The 18,641-nt window shown below is 44.6% G+C and overlaps 1 protein-coding gene across 2 annotated transcripts in view; it reads left to right on the top strand.

The window, feature by feature from the left end:
- LOC146755614 (cytosolic carboxypeptidase 4-like) overlaps positions 1-18,641 on the top strand; it is a 196,795-nt gene that overhangs the window by 97,098 nt on the left and 81,056 nt on the right. The window contains exon 6 of one of the 2 annotated variants that reach the window (XM_085525309.1): positions 9,101-9,597. The exons of the other annotated variant lie outside the window; for it this stretch is intronic. Within the exon in view, the coding sequence (XP_085381435.1) occupies positions 9,101-9,104 (4 nt within the window). The 3' untranslated portion in view covers positions 9,105-9,597. Of the gene's footprint in view, positions 1-9,100; positions 9,598-18,641 lie in introns of those variants that run through there. 2 annotated transcript variants of the gene reach the window in all.

Here is an 18,641-nt window from a genome sequence, read left to right as displayed (position 1 = left end):
CTGCCTTCTGACTTAAGCTTTCCCTCCCTTTGCTTTTGCTGCCTCACAGCATGGATGCAATCAAACCATATTCAGGAACATCTGAGCTGTGTATTTGCCACTTAGGACTTTCTGGGTAGTGAAGTTTCCACATTGTTTATTTAGAGTTAAGTGTTCTGCTGGGTCTCTTATCACTTTCAGTAAATAACAACTGTCCTCTAAATTCTTCAGGCTGATTACTGAGACTGACAATCTGTGTGTTTTGAGTTGCTGAGCTGTATTAATCTCTAATATACCCTGGTCTGTGGATGGAAAGGGTAATGTATTGAGGATGTCACAAGAGGTATAAGCCAAAGGACTTGGTCTTCTTGGGAATGTGAAGTGCTTTGGTTGTGACATGAATAAATCTCCCAGCAGTAGCAGTGCTATTTCTGTTGGGAATAAAGATGTAAGAGGAGTCTGTCTTTTAATCCAACTTGTTAGAGATTTTATAGCACCAGAGCTAATTCATTTCTAGAAAAGAGATTGCAGACGTTATTTTTACCTGCCTGTAGTTTGCCCTGATATAGTTTATTCCACTTGCTTAATGGTGGAGTTGATAAGAATCCCAACCCCAAAAGAAAAATCGTACTGCAATTATAAGTTAAATAAGGTATCATACTGGGGAGTGGAGATGAGGGTGGAAGAGAAGGCATAGTTTATGGCTGTAATCTGTTCTTTGTATTGTAGAGTCTAACCTTCCTATCAGTATGAGACCTGGAAACGTGTCTATTGAAACCCTACTGAATGACACCTACCTGCAGCCTTTGCTAAAATGCAGGTAGGAAAGTGAAAGGAGATATCAGGTCCATGGACTATATAAAATGCAATCCAGAATTTATGCTGAGATAATTCAGTCCTCTGTAATCCATACCAGACTGATGAAATATTGACTTGTACTGTGAATGTGACCCAAGGCAACTGAAGACTTTACTGTGCTTTGGATCAGAACAGTTAAGAATGCAGAGTGCACATTCAGTCAACAAAACATTCCATCTTTGTGCTTTTAATACAGCAAAATGCTTTCCTGCTTCCTTTGTTTCCTTCCTTCAGTCACAACAAAGGAGTGTTATAAGTGGCCCCAGAGAAACAAAGCCTGGAATAGAAAAGGGATTTAGAGAGAAGAGATCAGATGAAATTGGTAAGAGAAAGAATTCCCAATACGATGTTCCCAGCTCAGCCTTCTGAAGGGAAGCCCTGTGCTCCTGATCTGTTATGATTCACTTGGCAGCTCTGCCCAGATGGCCTCTCCCCTTCATCTATACCTCTATAAACTAAGACCCAGCGATAACAGCCCTGCCAAACCTGGTTGCTGCTGATAAAATGTACACAGCTTTCAGTAATCTATTTGTTCCTAACGGCTCATCAATGAAAGCTCATTCTAATTCTGTTCATTTTGATCTTCTCTGGAGTTTCTGTGAGGAGGAGTGAGGTTGCAAGGAGTGACCTGTAATCCTCCTAGGTTTAACAGTACCATAGGCAAGTTTTATTCAAGCTTTCATTTTATACTGCCTGATTCCATTGGTGCATATTGATACAGGATTATACTTTCTCATCTTTTTGTTTTCTGACCTTACAGTGATTTGGTTTTAAATACTGCTGTGTCCAATAGCGATTGATTTTCCAGTCTTGGGTATCTTACCAACACATCTCATTCCCAATCAAAGTTGTCCTGTGCTGTTCTAGCAGAAGTGTCCTCTAAATGTCCTGTTACTCCTTTGCCTTTTCTCTGCCAGTTAATGTTGGAATTATTGTTCCTACATATTAGTTGTGGTTGCATAAAATTAATGAAGCTAATGGCTGGCGGTGACCTCCACCAGCCATCTTTTTTCTTCAACTTAGCTGCATCATTTCTGATAGGTTAGTCTAAGTTTTCTGTAGAGATCTCTAATATTGGGATTACCAGACTCTGTAAGTAATCTGTTCCAGCTCATACAACTCTCATGTTTAGAACTGTCTGTCTGTCTTAAGTCCTATCTTGCCATAGGAAGTCCTTGCCATATATATTCTTTGTCTTACCTAGACTAGCCATAGGAAGAAGCTTATTTGCTTTTCAGTGATGTCCTCTGGACCTTTTTCAGTTGTGCCAAGTCTCCCTGTGAATTGCTTCCTGAGTCTGGAAACAGAATTCTAACAGAGAGATTAACAGTGCAGAGAGAACAGATTAATTTGTGTGTCCTGCCTGCGTACAGGTTTTTTTTAATACCCAGCCAGAATTGTATCTGCACTTTGGTACATGAGTGGCTGGCTCACATGCAGCTTGCAGTCTTCAGCAGTGCAGAATGTTGTCGTTTTCCAGTAGAAATGCTACCTTGTCATTGCTCCTCGTTCATGTGTCTGTAGCATTGATTATTCCTGCCTGACTGTAGTAGCTTGTAGTTGACCCTATTGAATTGCAGTTGTTTACTTCAGGCTGCTTTTCCAGTTTGTCAAAATGATTTTGAATTCCAATGCAAACTTGTCTTACATTGGTTTCATCCACAAATCAAATTAACATACTTTCTATTTCATCTAAATCTTTAATAAAAATATTGGATTGTACCAATTCTGTGACCAGGTCCTGCAGAAGATCATTTAGAACAGCTATGCATTTTGACAGCGAGACTGAGAGCTACTTTCAGAGTACTTTTTCTAAGCAATTTTTATAAGAGCTGCTCTGAAAGTAAAGCCTCCTATTTTATTATGTTGGTTGAGGATGTCAGAGGCAGATGTTGGTGGTATGGCAGTAGAGTTTGAACCTTCCCACCAGGATCCCCTTCTGTTTTGTTGCTGTGTGATAAGTGGCAGCAGAGGCAAAATAGCGTCTGTCATGGAAGTGCACATGAAGCAAAGGAATGGAACTGAATTTCTCTGTGCAGAAAAAATGGCATCCATTGACGTTTGCTGGACATGTACAGTGACCAATCAGTGGATGTGAGTACAGTGAGGCAGTGAATGGTACATTTCAGCACTGGTGACAGTGATGTGAAAGACAAGCTGTGTTCCAGATGGCCATGCAGATTTTTTAAGTGCGACCTGCAGGCTCTTGTTCACTGCTGGTGAAAATGCATAGCTAATGCTAGCATCTGAGTTGAGAAATAGTGTTTAGTAGCTGAGAATTTACTCTATCAAGCAGTGTTATTGTGCTCTTTGTATCTACTGTGATGTCCGTGGAAATAAATAGGAGGCATTATTTTTGGAGCAACCTACAGATGTTCATCCTTCTATAGCTCATCTAAACCATGCTGCTTATCTGGCCTGAGAATTTAGTAAAGTTTTGGAAACTCTCTTGGCATCTCGTCCACTCTGTGTTGCTCTGACACCTTCTCACAGGGGTAAATTAGAATCATTAATAGTAATTTGTTCCTGACAAAGGTGTGTTGAATGATACCTATCTCTTCTAAGTTGTTCTAAACTGTTTCTTTCTTCTGAGGACCTGGAGTTAAGCTGACAGGTCTATCATTTTTCATCATCTCCCCCCCTTTTTTTTTTCCTCTCTTCAAAAGAAGTCTGTACATTGTATCAGTTATCTGGTTCATCACCAGGCTTTCCTAAGTTCTAAAAACATAATCGTTAACAGCTTTGAGATTGATTGAGTCAGTCCCTTAGAAATGCAGTAGGAATATAGCAGATTCAGCTCATTCGGAGAGATCTAAGCTATGTATCTTCTCTACCCTATTACTTTTGTATTCTAGGCCTTTTTTTTTTTTTTTACTTCTTTGTTAGTTCTTAACAACCTTAATTCATCACAGTTGACCTTTTTATGAAAACTGATGCAAAATCTCTCCTCACAACCTTATCAATAGGATTTGCTTCTCTGATGAGGAGCAAACTAGGACTTATTATGCAGCTTTTTGCTACTAATAAATTGAAAGAATTGCATCCTTTTCTGTGTGATATTTTTGCCAGACTCGTCTCACTTTGTGCCTTCATTTCTCCACCTTTATTCCTAGTTGTTCTTTCTGTACATTTGTACTCATTCATATTAATCTATTTAAATCTTTTTCTGCGTATTGATGACTGCGTTTACAGTCATCAAAGAGCTTGTGATATGATCGGGTTGGTCTCCTAACCCTTTGGATATATTTATTTGTAGTAACAGAATTAGTGTTTATATTCTTTATATATATATATTGACAGTTCTTAAGTCTCTTAGAAGAAAATTCTTAAGGATTCTTATTCATAAACCCACCCACCCCAATCTCCATTGAGTTGTGTGGAAGATTTTCATAAGGCCTTGCCCACTTGAACTTATGTTTTTGCATAAGTTTTGATGGAGCTCTTCCGTGGCATCACTTTTACTGGGGCCAAAATGGTTCTGAAATGTGTGTTGTCTTTCTCTTCTGACATTGCTTACAAGGAAAATACAAACTTGTTCTTTAATGCTAGCAAACTGCATGTCCTGTGCTGGGTTGACAGGGTCTTTAGAAGTAAGAAAAGCTGTTCGCTACCAGGGTTCACTGCTTCTAAAGGAAACAGAGTTCCTGCTAAGAGTCAGCTTTACGTGGAAATCATGCTTGTAGTCAAGCACATTACGACCACATTATTCTATCAAAATGTAGCTCAAACAAAAATTACGAATTTCATCACAGTTACGAAATGACAAGCAAAATCTTTTCTCATTTTTATCTAAAGACCTTGGCTTTATCTCTCAGCCTGCAAGTTCTGTTTCCCAAAGCATCATTTTCCTTTGAAGGTATTGACAGTAGATTTTGATCGAATGAAGGTATTAAAAGTAGATTGGAGATAAATTCCAGGTTGAAGCCTTCATTCATCCCATCCCTACTGAAGCTGCTGACCTGAGCCCACCAGACACCTCAGGCACCAGCCTGGACTCAATGTCTCTGCAGTGCAGCCCAGCCCAAGCACAGCCCGAGTGCCCCGACAGCAGCACCACCATGCAGGCTCAGGTCAGCATCACCGAGGAGAAGCTGAGCATCTCGCAGGGGGGCACAGAATCAGGACACGAGTCCCAGGCTCCGGGCAACAGCACAGGCTCTGAGCAGCTCTCATGATTACAAGAGAGGATGAGTCCCATCTTTCCTCCAGACCTCACACCCCCTCCTTTCTCCTATTGAATAAAGGCACACTCGTGCTCAATCAACGCCTTGACTGAATTCCGAGTTTTCATTCGCAGAGATTGGGATGAGTGCAAGAAACATCAAGGCAGCTCAGCTTACAACACTCTGGCTGTGGGGTTTGTGCGGCCGAGCTCTGGGTGTGTTCCCATTTTGCCTGACTTTGGGATGCCTGCAGCGAGAGCTCTGCTGCCGTTGTGTATGGCAGCAAATAGTCTCTAGCATCCTGGATGCTGCTCATGAAAACCCCAAGCTTCCCGGCTGTAGCTCTGTGATGCTTTTCAGGGACTTTTGATGCTCTTTGTTGCCGTGGCTGCTCCCTAACACCTCTGTCCTCCCGCCGTGTCCATTCCTGGCTCTCACCTGTGAGCTGTCCCTGCAGATCATCTCCAGCCCTGCCATCATCGTGATGCGGCAGGACGAGCTCGCCCTGACCAACATCAGGCAGTGCTGCCTGCCTCTCTCACTCTCTAGACTAAGTGTAACTACGCTGTCATGGAGACAAATGCTTTCTGTCACATCCTCCATCCCCGCAGACATTTACCGGTAGGTGGCTCTTGCAGAAGAAGATTCAAGCAGCAGAACCTTTTGCTCAGCTACAGCACACAAATGCTACAAAAGCAGGAACAACCCGCAAGCTCTGGGTCTGTTTGTCTTGCACAGGCATGCACTAACTGCGTTTGATGGTACCCCCCATCCTTGATTTCCTTCCCTGCTCCTTGTCTGATGGCGCTGCTGAGCCAGGAACAAGCTGCCCAGTGTGGCAGAGCATGGTGCAGGGCTGTGCTGGGACCTCCTCCCCTTCATCTGCTGCAGATCAGTGCCCCACACGTGCCATTGGGATGCTCTGGCACGGGATGTGCCTCCAACCCAAAGCTCCTTCCCACCTCCCAAGGAAAAACAAAGCAACCCAAGCATCTCCAGCAAAGCTGCCCAGCAGACAGCAGGGAATGCAAACAGCTTCTGGCTGCTCCCCTGCACTCCTGTCCTAAGTAATAGACCCCATGAGGACTGGCTGGGAAATCAGTGCATGACACACGTGAGTGTGCACAGGATTGTGCAAAGCAGTGGGGTTCCATGAGTTTGTGTGTGTGTGTATCTCGGCTGTTATGAAAGCATGGGAAGACTGCCTTACTGAGTCCCAGATAATTACTTATCCTCAAATGATTTTTCCTGGCCAAATTTAAAGCCTCTTACAGGTAATCGAGACCAACAGGCTGTTGTTGCACAATCAACAGGCACAATCTAGATGAATAGCTGAGGAAAATAAAGCATCATGCCAAGGGTACTAGATAAGTGAGCAGCTTGAGATCTGCACATTTATGTGATACTCATGGTCTTAGACAATATTTGCTTAGTGAGGTCACATAGAATGAAAGTAAAATAGAAGAAGTGCAATTGGTCTCAGTTCACACAGCTGGCTGGTTTGTCTCAGGCTAATCCTGAACTGCCTCAAGCGACTGCTTTGGGGCTCTACAGAACAGCAACTTCAGAGATCTCTTTCTATTACTAAGTGTTTGAAAGAGCAATTTGCTCTGTTAATTATCCATCATTTCTGTGCAGTCTGTTTTGTCAGACTTGTCTTTAGCTTCCAAGTTGTATGTGAAGAATTGTTTCCGTTGTAATGCACAATGTACTAAAAATTGAGAGATGAAAATGTGAAGAGTTTTTCCAGCTTTGATTTCATGTCTGGAATTTTGGAACCCACTACTTGCAGTTGTTAATCTGTCCAAACTGGTCTGGTTTGGGATGCCCTCATCCTTCTTGAATCGCTCTGCTGTTAAAGGCGGAGCAATTCCTACAAGTGCCATGGCCCCACTGTTGTTCTAATTCTTATTTCTTTGTTTTCCACACACTGCTTTTCAAGCCTCCTTTTTCTTTACAGTCAAAGTGAGAATTGCACTGTGAGGTGTCTGAACCTTGTTGTGCCTCTACATAAAGAGAACAGCAGCAAAGCCTGACAGGTGACTGTGCTGACAGCTCTCGTAGCCAGTAACACGTAACTGTGCTAAATCCCTTGTGACTGCTTTGATTTCATTTTTGCCAGTGAGATCCTTGTAAAAGGAACTGCAGCAGTGTGATGAGCTAAGGTGAAGGTGCTGGTTTTAGTAGTGCTCTAAGCTGAGTGGAAGGGCAATTGAATGAGGGTTATATGCTTTCTCTGGGACGATAAGGTTTTTTTTTCCTGAGGGAAAGAGCCAGCTTTTCATGGGCTATATGTGGGCTTTGGCAAGGACAGACAATCCAGTCTGTCAGGAAGCCATTTGAGGTGCTTCAGGTTTGTAAGCTTGTCTTTTTGTTTTTCAGGCAGATATTTGGAGCATGGGTGTACTGCTGTATGCTCTGCTGTGTGGGTTTTCCCTTTGGATGATGACAATATGATGGCACTCTACAGGAGGATACCAGTGGGTATCAGTTGTGCTAGAATACACTGAGAAGGGAAATAGCTGAGCTTGACAAGAGGCCTTGCTTTTCGGATGGCAGAACATGCTGAGCTGTGGGTAGAAAGGCCTGTCTGCTGAATATTGTCCCTGTTTTTGCTGCTTTGTCTACCAGTATTTTGTGGATTTGGTTCTACACTTGGTTGGCCTATGTGGCACTGTAGCCTAATTCTGTACCATGATAGCATACAGAATTTAAGGAGAAGTATTTTCTTGCCAATGGGCTGGATTTTTTTGTATCTGGTTCTTCAACTGGCTGCTCCCTATACTATCTGTAGTAAAAATATAGACACATCATTTGATTTCCCTGAAACGAATGTTCCTAAATGCCAGCTCTCCTCATGTCTACAAAGGTCAAAGTTCTGCATTTGCTATTAGAATTTCCTCTTCCAGAATCAGGAGGTAATGTAGGACCCCACAGATTGACTTCAGAATTCAACAGTCAGTTCTGTTTCCTTTCTGAGTGCATAACAACCTGAGCACATGAATTGAATGACGTGGCTTTTTAGTCTGGTACAAACTCTGCTGTACACTGAAACTTGGTCCATTTGTAAGCAGGACTTTGTCCATCTCTGCAGGACAGCAGAAAACCCTTTGTGCTAATCATGATGCCAAGAAGCAGAATGCGGCAAATGGCAGATGATCCAACTGCTTCAGGTGTTCATTGCCTTAAAACTGTGAATAGTTTTGGACTGAGAGTTTGTAAGCAGAACGGAGCTCTTAAAGCTGTCAGAGATTATTCCTGCACTGTTCAATTCTATCTGCCTGACATACACAGGATCTCAGTACTGCATTGCTTGAATTGGTGGAAATTGTTGAAGTGAACTGGGATGAGCAAGTTTTAGAACTTAGTCAGAGTGCTATAAAAAATGGATAATCTCATGAGTATTAAGGTACAGGATTGCTATTTCTGCACTGAATTTGTTTTTATTTTACATGGCTGTGATCTGAAAGTTGCTTGAAACGCAGGCACCTAGGCACTGTTGTGTAACTGAATTTCACACATGATAGGTCCTGAAATATCCTGGAATCTAAAACTCTGACTTGTTTTAAGTCTGCTGCTTGAGTATAATCAGGGTCATAGTGTCTGTGTGCAGTGTTTCTTTCCCTGTAATGCTCCACATCATTTCATTTTGGGAATATTGAAGGAAATGGACTATGTGCCATAACTGTTGTTAGAACAAAGTATGTCTGGTGTGATCTTATGCATAGGTTCTGTAACTGCTCTTCACAGCTCAGGTGTTTGACCTTCCTTTTGGTGAAGTGATGAAATACTGCTGGTTTCTATTTGTGCTTCTAGGCACCTTGAAGCTCTTAGGAATAGAACAATTGTCTCCAGTTCTTTTCAATGATATCAGTAACAGCTCGAGTGTTGCTGCCCACTAGGTAGACCCAAAGAAGCAGATTACAGTGAAACAACACACGAGCTGGACCTGCACGAGGATCACTTTCAAGACAGTGGCTCTGTTGCTTGAAGCCTATTTGCTTCTTCCTGCCGCCACTCTATTACCAAGTATCAACAACCTTTCATGATTCAACTTGCAAACGTTTGACACTAACCCTTGTGTTTCTATGCCTTCCTAGGTGATTCGAGCCCTTGTCAACCCCAAAGATCCAAACCAAGTAGTGATGTGCAGTGTGTTTCCATCAATGGAGAGTTCTTCTTAAGCACGAATCGCTGCAATTCGGATGACAGCCTTCCACATGGTAACAGTGATGGACACAAGGGGCTCATCCACGTTCATGCTCTCATATCTCCTGGCTCTGCTGAAGATGCTGACCTGAGCCTGCCAGACACAGCAGTCACCTGCCTGGATTGTGACCCAGCGCCTTTGCAGTGCTGCCCATCCCAAGCACAGCCCGAGTGCCCCAGCAGCAGCACCACCATGCAGGAGCAGGTCAGCATCAGTGAGATGAAGCTGAGCATCTTAGATGGGGACTTAGAGTCAGGCTGCCAGTCCCAGGCACCAGGCAGCAGCACCAGCTCTGAGCCACTCTCATCTTGACAAGAGGGGTCCCATCTTCACCCCTGACCTCTCAAGCCCTCCTGTCTTTTATTGAATAAAGTCACTCATGCTCAATTATCGCCTTGACTGCATTCTGAGTATTCATTCACAGTGATTGCGATGAATGCAACAAACAGCAAGGCAGCTCAGCTTGCAACACTCTGGCTGTGGGGTTCATGCAGGCAGAGCTCTGGGTTCCCATTTTGCCTGGCTTTGGGATGTCTGCAGCAAGATCTCTACCATTTTGTATGGGAGCAAATAATCTCTAGCATCCAGGTTGCTGCTCATGATAATCCCAGTCTTCCTGGCTGTCACTTTGTGATACCTTTCAAAGCCTTTTGATACTCTTTGATGCCTTGGCTGCTCCCTAACACCTCTGTCCTCCTGCCATGTTGACTCATGTCTCCCACTTTTAAGCTGGCTTTGCAGATCATCTCCAGCCCTGTCATCATCACGCTGCAGCAGGAGGTGCCCACCTGGCCCAGTGTCTGGCAGTGCTGCTTGTTCTGCAGATGAGCAGCTGCCTCCTCATCTCTTCAGCTACAGTAGTTTTTCTCAGGGCAGTTAGATGCAGTCATGCTCCTCTGGATTTGGTGTGTTAAATCCATGCTGCATGGCAGCAGTCAGTGCAATACAAAGGTGTTCTGTGTGCCACAGCATTTCTCCAGGGGCTGCCAAAGGTAGAAGCACAACACAGCACCATCCTTCTGACAGTAATGTCTGTGAGTGTTAGACATGTGAGCACTGCATCATCCCCAGCGTGTCAGTGCTTTTCCACACCAACCTGACTCTCACACTCTGCACTGAATGTAACTCTGCTCTTGTGGAGACAAATGCTTTCTGTCACATCCTCCATCCCTGCAACCATTTGCCGGTAGGCAGCTTTTGCAGAAGAATCAAGCAGCAGAACCTTGTGCTCACCCTACAGCATGCAAATGCTATGAAAGCAGAAATAACCTGGCGTGCTCTGGGTCTGCAAGGCTGCACAGATGGGAGAGGTAGATTGTGTTTTTGCAGTGGAAGTTTCCAGTATTTTCAGTACATAGTGTAGGCCCTAACTGAATGTATAACCCTCTTGTAAAACAGCTGTATAAGTAGTTTTTCCACCAAGAAAGTTGCTGAACAGAGTTAAGTTCAGACTGGGGGCATTCTGACATGGGGAGAACTGAGACAAGCACAAGATAAATACACAGGGTGGGTAGAGCCCAGCACAGGACAGAATGAATGTACTGACTTTTGGAAACATTGCCCTTCTCTGTCCGCAGAAAAGTACAAGGCAGACCTAAAAACAAGAGGTTGGTAATTGACCTTATATGGAAATGAATCCTAGCAACAGTCTGGAGGAGTCTGTGAGCCTGAGATGCTCAACCAATGAGAGCCATGAGAGCATCACCTGTATTGGGTTTAGGGCATAGAACAGAATTGATTTCACTGACTGGTGTGCAGTTTCTCCCTTGCCAACAGGGGATGTGCGCGCAGTATTGCAATAATGAATAAGCACTGCTGCTATCGCTGCCATCTTTGCCTAACTAGAAATCTTTGACTTTGAGAGTTTCTCACACAAGGGGAGGGGGTAAGAAAGTAAAGAGGCACAGAAAACTAAGGGAAACAGCTCTTCTGTATCTTATCTATAAAAATTGATACGATGCTGTCGTGCATTTTTTAATTTATTTTTAATTTTTTGCCAATGTCAGTTAGATTGTTTTAAAATATCCACACACCAAAATCTGACTACCAAGCAAATGTAATGAAAATGAAATGAAGGTGAGTTAGCGGAAAGCACAAGGCCATATTATATTAGGCTCTAGCAAATTTACAGGCACTCACTGCACAAAGAGGTAGATCTGAGTTGCACATTATATGATTCCCACAAAGATTAAGGAAATCTGAAGCTTTCAATATATTTTTTTTATTCTTTTCTCATTTCATTTTTTAAACACCTGACCCAGACCCCAACCCTCACAGGAGCTGTAAAGATAACAGCAATAACCCGCAATGTAACTCTAATCCTAACCCTTACCCTGATTCTAAAATCGTCTCTAACTCCAAATGTAACAACAAAAATGATGCTAGAAGTTTGTAGCAAAAGGAACCTTTAACCTGATCATAATCCAAAAAACAATCATTAAGGTAACAATAATCTTTACCTTAAAAGTAATATTAATCAGAGCCCAGATGATGCCTGCATCCAATCAGAAGCATGCTTTGCATTATTTAAGAGTTGTATTTTTTCCAATGAACTCTCTCTATTATCACTTTTATAAAGTAACAGAGTCTGTTCTTTTTCTCCTGACACTGTGCCTTACTCCTGACATCCCCTGGAAATGACCCAGATAGGGCACCATCAAAGTAATGCTAATAGTAATGTCAATCCTAAGGGTATCTCTAGCCTCAGCGTTAATGGGACGCTAACAACAATCCCAACAGCCTTAAACATTCTGGTGGTGTGACCGAGGTGCTGCCTTGCACATGCTGGGCAGTCCCATTGCCTGTTAAATGCAGGCGGCAGCGTAGAAACATGATGCCCGTGGTCAGAATGCCCTGTGGCAGATCCTGGCACCGGAGAACTGACCGGAGAACCATGAGAGAACTGACAACAAATCACTCGACTTCAGAACCGACCCAGTGGTTATTTACAAGCCTTGGGTGACCCAGACAGGATCTCAGAGTGGTGAATGTAGGTACAGAAGTTGTTACTACTCTGTTTTCTTCTAAAAGCTGCTCAGCTGCTTTGCGTTTCAGACCATCCCTGGCTTCACTGTGTGCATCTGTCCAATTGATACCAGGTGTTTCTTCATCTCGGAAGTTGAGGGGGGCGGGGGAGAGTGGAAACAGAAATCAATTCAATTACTCATTTATTTATTGACAGACATTCACGTTTGCTACGTTTGGAGAAGTTTTTATTTGTTTGCTGTGGTTTGCTTTTTTCTTTTTTTCTTTTTTTTTTCCCCCTTCCCTCCTCTTCCATCTTTGTGTTCTTCCCCTATAATCAAAAGAGAACGGATCCCCAGGGTCTGTCCCGCAGACGTTCTTTCCGTGGTCTCTGCTGCCACCTGCTGGCCAATACGCGGAACTGCCACCGTTGGGTGTTTGGTGCCGGAGGAAGCACAACGCAGATCTGAGTTCTGACCGGTCTACGCAGCAAATTCGCCAATCTTTATTGCAATAAGCCCTCCACATGGCATTGCGCATGCACTCGAACACGCAACAGGCATAGATTTCTCCAAACTCCGTGAGGAGCAGGCAAGCAGAACAACTGAGCGCACCACTGCTTGTGATTGGGCCACCCCCATCATAGAGATGTGTGTTAGATCTTTTACCCACCCCTGGACTGGCCTTGTTGTTTAATGATAACCTCTGAAATCTGAGTTACTGGTTCTACCACCTGTAGTGTAGAATAGGTAGCCAATAAATGCTTTTCAACTGTGATGTATCTTTATTCTGCTCCATGCCAAACCTGTGACCAAAACCTCATAGGGGTTCACAAAGAACTCTGGCTCTGCCAGAGCCCCCATCCAGACCCTTCTTGAGTTACATTCATACCTAGTTTGGCTGAAAAGGTTGGACTATAAATACTCAGTGCTTGGGCCTGTTTAACAGATATTTTTTCCTGATTATGCTGTCCATCGATCTTTTTAAACTGAACTCCTGCTCTAATCTGGTCTTTAAACATTGGTTGTCTCAAGACCCTAATGGGTCCAGACTGGATTACCTTAGGGGCTGGACGCCTAAGTCATGGCAGCAGATGGTTCTCTGACCTTTCCACCACCATTCAGAGCCTGCATCTGGCCATAGGCACTCTTGTCTCCCCATCAATTGGGCAGCCTGTTGTATTACAGCATCTGAGGGCCACTGGGGGGTTCAGTATGGATAACATAGACCCATACTGATGTAAAGGTGATGGCTGTAGGATGAGATCCCTCGTTCCTGATGAAAAATTTATTGACTGGGCTCTCAAAATCATCTTCATAGATTGCCTCTTTCATGCCTAATTCTCTAATATAATTTTGTTAGTCCTCCATAGAGGACCACAGGCTGATATTTAATGGTATGTCATTCTTATTTGGCCATGTTATATGACACACAGCCAAAAATCATTCACTGATCAAATGGCTATCCTCATTATGTTGGACAGAGCATACAGTCTTTGCCTGAGGGCAGGGTGAGTAGTAATGGATGTCAGTTTTGAAATTTCCAGTCCGTTCACCACAGCGCTTTCTGCCTCCATGTCCCATAACCAGAGCAGCTATGCTGGCATGCTCTCTTGGTTTCTGTCTAAACCACTGTACTATATCCATCAGTTCAGCTGCTGTATTATGGGCAGCAGGGTTTGGGGGGTTGGATACTGGTCAGGGCACTCCCACCAGCCTATCCTGCATTTTTTTTTTTTTTTTTTTCATTTTAGGGTTACAATCAGTCAGATCTCAAATAGATCTAGTCCAAATGGAACCTCAAAATCTGACCTTTTAGTGCCTTCATTTACAGAGTCCATTTTATACAGATTCCCTTGTACAGGGTCCCCATGGTCTTCCAGAGAGATGTTCCTGATCTTCCATAGGAGAATGATTGAATTAGGTTTTTTCCCCATCAAAACTGCCACCTGTCTTTCCAGTTTTTCAACACTATCATTCAATAGCTGATTTGCATCAGCCTGAGCCTCTTCAGTTATGTTCAGACAGTTCAAGGCCATTAAAAGTGGCCATGCCACCATGAACACAGCTAACTGTCATTCTCAAGTTGTAAGTATGTCTTTGCTAAGACCATGGAAATACTCAGTCAGGTGGGCCAGGGACTCATGGACCCTCCCTCCGTCCCACATAGGGCCCCATTTTTCAGTGACAGAAGCAGTGCTGCATTTTGAGGATCCTAGGAATCCCAGGACATGCCCTGACAAAAGGTCATTCAAAGGGGTCGTCTTTCCTCATCCAAACAACTCCATGATATTCACAGAATCACAGAATTGTAGGGGTTGGAAGGGACCTCCAGAGACCACTGAGTCCAGCCCCCTGCCAAAGCAGGTTCCCTACACCACGTTGCACAGCTCAGCATCCAGGCAGGTCTTGAATATCTCCAGAGAAGGAGATTCCACAACCACCCTAGGCAGCCTGTTCCAGTGCTCTGTCACTCTCACCGTAAAGAAGTTATTGCACACATTAGTGCAGAACTTCCTATGGTGCAGTTTCTGTCTGTTTCCCCTTGTCCCGTCTCCACACACTGCTGAAAAGAGTCTGGCCTCAACACTTTGCCCCCCACACCTCAAATATTTATAGACCTGGATCCTGTCCCCTCTCAGCCTTCTTTTCTCAAGGCTAAACAGACCCAGTTCCCTCAGTCTCTCCTCATTGGGGAGATGCTCCAGGCCCTTCACCATCTTTGTGGTCCTCCACTGGACTCTTTCCAAGAGATCCCTGTCTTTTTTGTACTGGGGAGCCCAGAACTGGACACAATATTCCAGATGAGGCCTCACCAGGGCAGAGTAGAGGGGGAGGATCACCTCCTTCGACCTGCTGGACACGCTCTTTTTAATGCACCCCAGGATGCCATTGGCTTTTTTGGCTACAAGGGCACACTGCTGGCTCATGGTCAATCTGTCGTCCACCAGGACGCCCAGGTCCCTCTCAGCAGAGCTCCTCCCCAGCAGCTCTTCCCCCAGCCTGTACTGGTGCATGCAATTATTTCTACCCAGGTGCAAGACTCTACACTTGCTTTTGTTAAACCTCATCCGGTTTCTTACTGCCCGGCTCTCCAGCCTGTCCAGGTCTCGCTGAATGGCAGCACAGCCTTCAGGCATGTCAGCCAATCCTCCCAACTTCGTGTCATCAGCAAACTTGCTGAGGGTGGTCATTGATGAAGATGTTGAACAAGACCGGACTGAGCACAGACCCCTGGGGGACGCCGCTCGTTACAGGCCCTCAGCCAGACACTGCACCGCCAACGACAACACTCTGCACTCTGCCAGTCAGCCAATTCTCGACCCACTTCACTGTCCAATCACCTATCCCATACTTCCTCAGCTTTGTTATAAGGATGTCATGGGAGACTGTATCAGTTATAGAGGTTATAGAGTTCAATTCCTGTAGTCAATTTGGCGGCCCAGGTGGGACCAGCTCTGTTCGCTGCAGGACCAGCTGAGAGGGAGACACTTTTGGCGCACCCTGAGATTTCTCTGAAGGACTCCCTTCCTCACCTGATCACTGCAGGGACAGACAAGGACCACCCATAGGTGGACCAGGTATGTGTATGGTAAGTGGAGCCCATATGTCTTGAGGAGACATCCTACACAGTTTACAGCCATACGTGCTGCTCCCAGGGAGGTGAGCTCATGGCTTTGGTTGCCAGCTGGGGTAGGAAGACTCCTTGGGTGAGTTCCTATGAAAGGGAACTGTATGTCATATGAATGGAAACAAGAACAAGTACTCTCTCCCAGGTGGGTGACAATAGGAGGGACCTAGGTTGGTCTCTCCTACGGGTATGGGATATAGTGGATAGCCTGTCAAATGGTAGCCTGGGTTCTCCAAGTTGTAATCACGGGGGTTATAGGTTGTATGTTCAATATTATCATCTGCTTTAAGTGTTTGGTACCGTGTGTCAAGCCGACTCTGGGAAAAACATTAACGTTTGCAACTGGTCGACCAGAGTATGAGTGTTATTAAGATTCCAGCTAGAAAACGTTGTCAGCATTGTGTAGTATGAATAAACCATGGTTTTTGATCTAAATGTCAGAGTGAGTGTGGTGTGAGTGAGACACAGAACAGCTGCAGGGTGAGTGCCGAGTCCCGATCCATGTTTCCTTCCTCCTGTGAGGGAAATGGCCAGACACGGACAAAGTGAAAGACTGTGTTGTGTGTCCACTCATAAGTACTTTCTGCTTGTATGTAAGAAGACAGGAGTTTGTACTCTGTAGATTAGTAAGATTGTCCTGAGGAGAGGTGTACATTCCACCCGACCAATGAGTGTCAACCCATTTATGTAATACTATGTACTGCTTGGGAGGAAGTGTGTGAGGGAGGTGGTTCAATCAGTGCTGGTTCTGTGGCACAGTGTTTATAACTGAAGAATACAGACTGTATTAAGGGAGTTTATGTGAACTGAAGAACTGTACGTTTTGACAAACTGTTTTGATGGTATAAGAAAGTGTAATTGTTAATGATATATGAAAGTGTAGTTGAGGGAATGTGGAAGTGTATCTGAGCATAGAAATAGAGGAAGCATTTACAGAGGAAAAAGGATTAAAGTGAGTTTACCTGCATTGACATGAGAGCAACACCCTGCCAGACCGCTGCCCTGTGAGCTGAGCAGAGCAGAGCAGAGACACAGTCCCCATGTATCAGGTAGTGTTATTCTGCTTACCAAAAGAATGAGTTCACTACAGAAGAGGCAAATCTTCCCCTCTGCTCCATCTGTGGCATACTCTGGAGTTCAAGGCATTGCAAAGCTATGGCACATCTACTTTCTTTCAATGATGACGCCTTAGTGTGCTCTGGGCTCTCATTTCAATTGCATCTAAAGAAGTCTAGGGTCATGCCAGCTGACAGGAAGCTGGCAAATGTTGTCTCATTGTAAGGAAGAGCAAGAAAGATGACATGGGCAATTATGGACCTGTCAGTCCAGAGCCTGGTAAAATTATGGAGAAAATGATGGTGGGAGTTATGGAAAAACAGCTGAAGGACAATTCTGTCATTGGTCGCAGCCAACACAAGTTTGTGAGGCAAAGGTCCTGTTTAATTTAAGCTCATTCTGTGACACAGTTATCCGTTTAGTTGACCAAGGGAAGCCAGTTGATGTAATCCTTGAGGATTTCAGTGGAGATTTTGATACTGTTTCTCACAACAACCTTCTGGACAGAATGTTCTGCATATGGCTAGACAGAAACACAATGTGGTGGGTGAGCAGTTGGCCAGTAGGTCAGTCCCAAAGGATTATAGTCAGTTTTTTCCATCAGGCTGGTAGATGGTCACTGTCGGGGTCCCCAGGGTTCCATTTTGGGGCCACTTTCCTTTCATGTTTATGCAGATGACTTGAATGCAGGACTAGAAGACGTTCTGAGCAAGTTTGCTGATGAGACCAGATGAGGAGGTGCTGTTCCCTCCACTGAGGGTGGAGAGGACTTGCAGAGAGATGTGGACAAGTCAGAGAAGTGGGTACCAGTTGGTACTAAGCACCAAGTGCATAAAGTATAACAAGAACAAGTGCCTGATTGTGCACCTGGGTAGGGGCAATGCTGGACATACACACTGACTGGATATGGGACACTGGAGAGGATTCTGACTGGAAAGGGTTGGGGTGCTGGTCAGCATCACACTGAATGTGAGTCAGCAGTGTGCCAAGGCAGCCAGGAAAGACAACAGTCCCCTGGAGTGCATGAAGCAACTTATTGCCAGCTGGGTGAGGGAAAGGGTTGTCCCTCTGCTCTGCATTGCTACTGCCTCACTATGTTCTGGGCACCACAGAACATAAAGGACTTCAAACTCTGGGAGAATGTGCAAAGGAGGGCACTGAAACCGAGAGATCTGAAGTTCAGAGTTTCACAGGGATTGGCTGCTTGTTCAGACTGGGCCCTTCTCACATCCCTGCTCACATCCTGCAATGAAACATAGGTCTCATATGGGACATGAACCTCACAGCGTCCTTGCACCACATGTAGAGCCTGGGATCTTCTGTCCCCATGTCTTTCATTTAACATCATACGGACCTCCAACCCATTGCCCCAGGAAATGCCAGGAGCCAACATGAGAGACAGGATCTCTCTACCACTGGTCTTGCAATCAGGGCTTGACCTGTCTGCTTCGTAAGGCAAAGGAGAGGTTTCTTAGCATGCCAGTGCCTTTGCCTGCCTGTAGTCATGGCTTCCAGTTATCTTCTCTAACAAGTCCCTTGGGAAGCTTACTTGGTAATGTTCCTCAGCGGGCCCATTAATACTCCAAGAAACTTCACTGTTACTTCTGACTTTGTCTTGTTGAGCACTTTGTGCAAACTTCTCTCTGCACTAGAGGCTGATGAACTCAGCATCAAATGCACCCTGGGACCATTATAACCTAAAGAATCTCCTGTGCCTTATGCCATCTTGTTATCTTCTTCAGGTTATCAGAACTTGTTCAGCAAAAAGGAGGGATATCTGG

The sequence above is a fragment of the Coturnix japonica genome, chromosome 31 (genome assembly GCF_054131305.1).
Source record: "Coturnix japonica strain WE chromosome 31, WE-NBRP24, whole genome shotgun sequence".
Classification (NCBI taxonomy): Eukaryota; Metazoa; Chordata; class Aves; order Galliformes; family Phasianidae; genus Coturnix; species Coturnix japonica.
The sequence above is the reverse complement of the archived record's forward strand: the minus strand, read 5'-3'. Positions and strand labels throughout refer to the sequence as shown.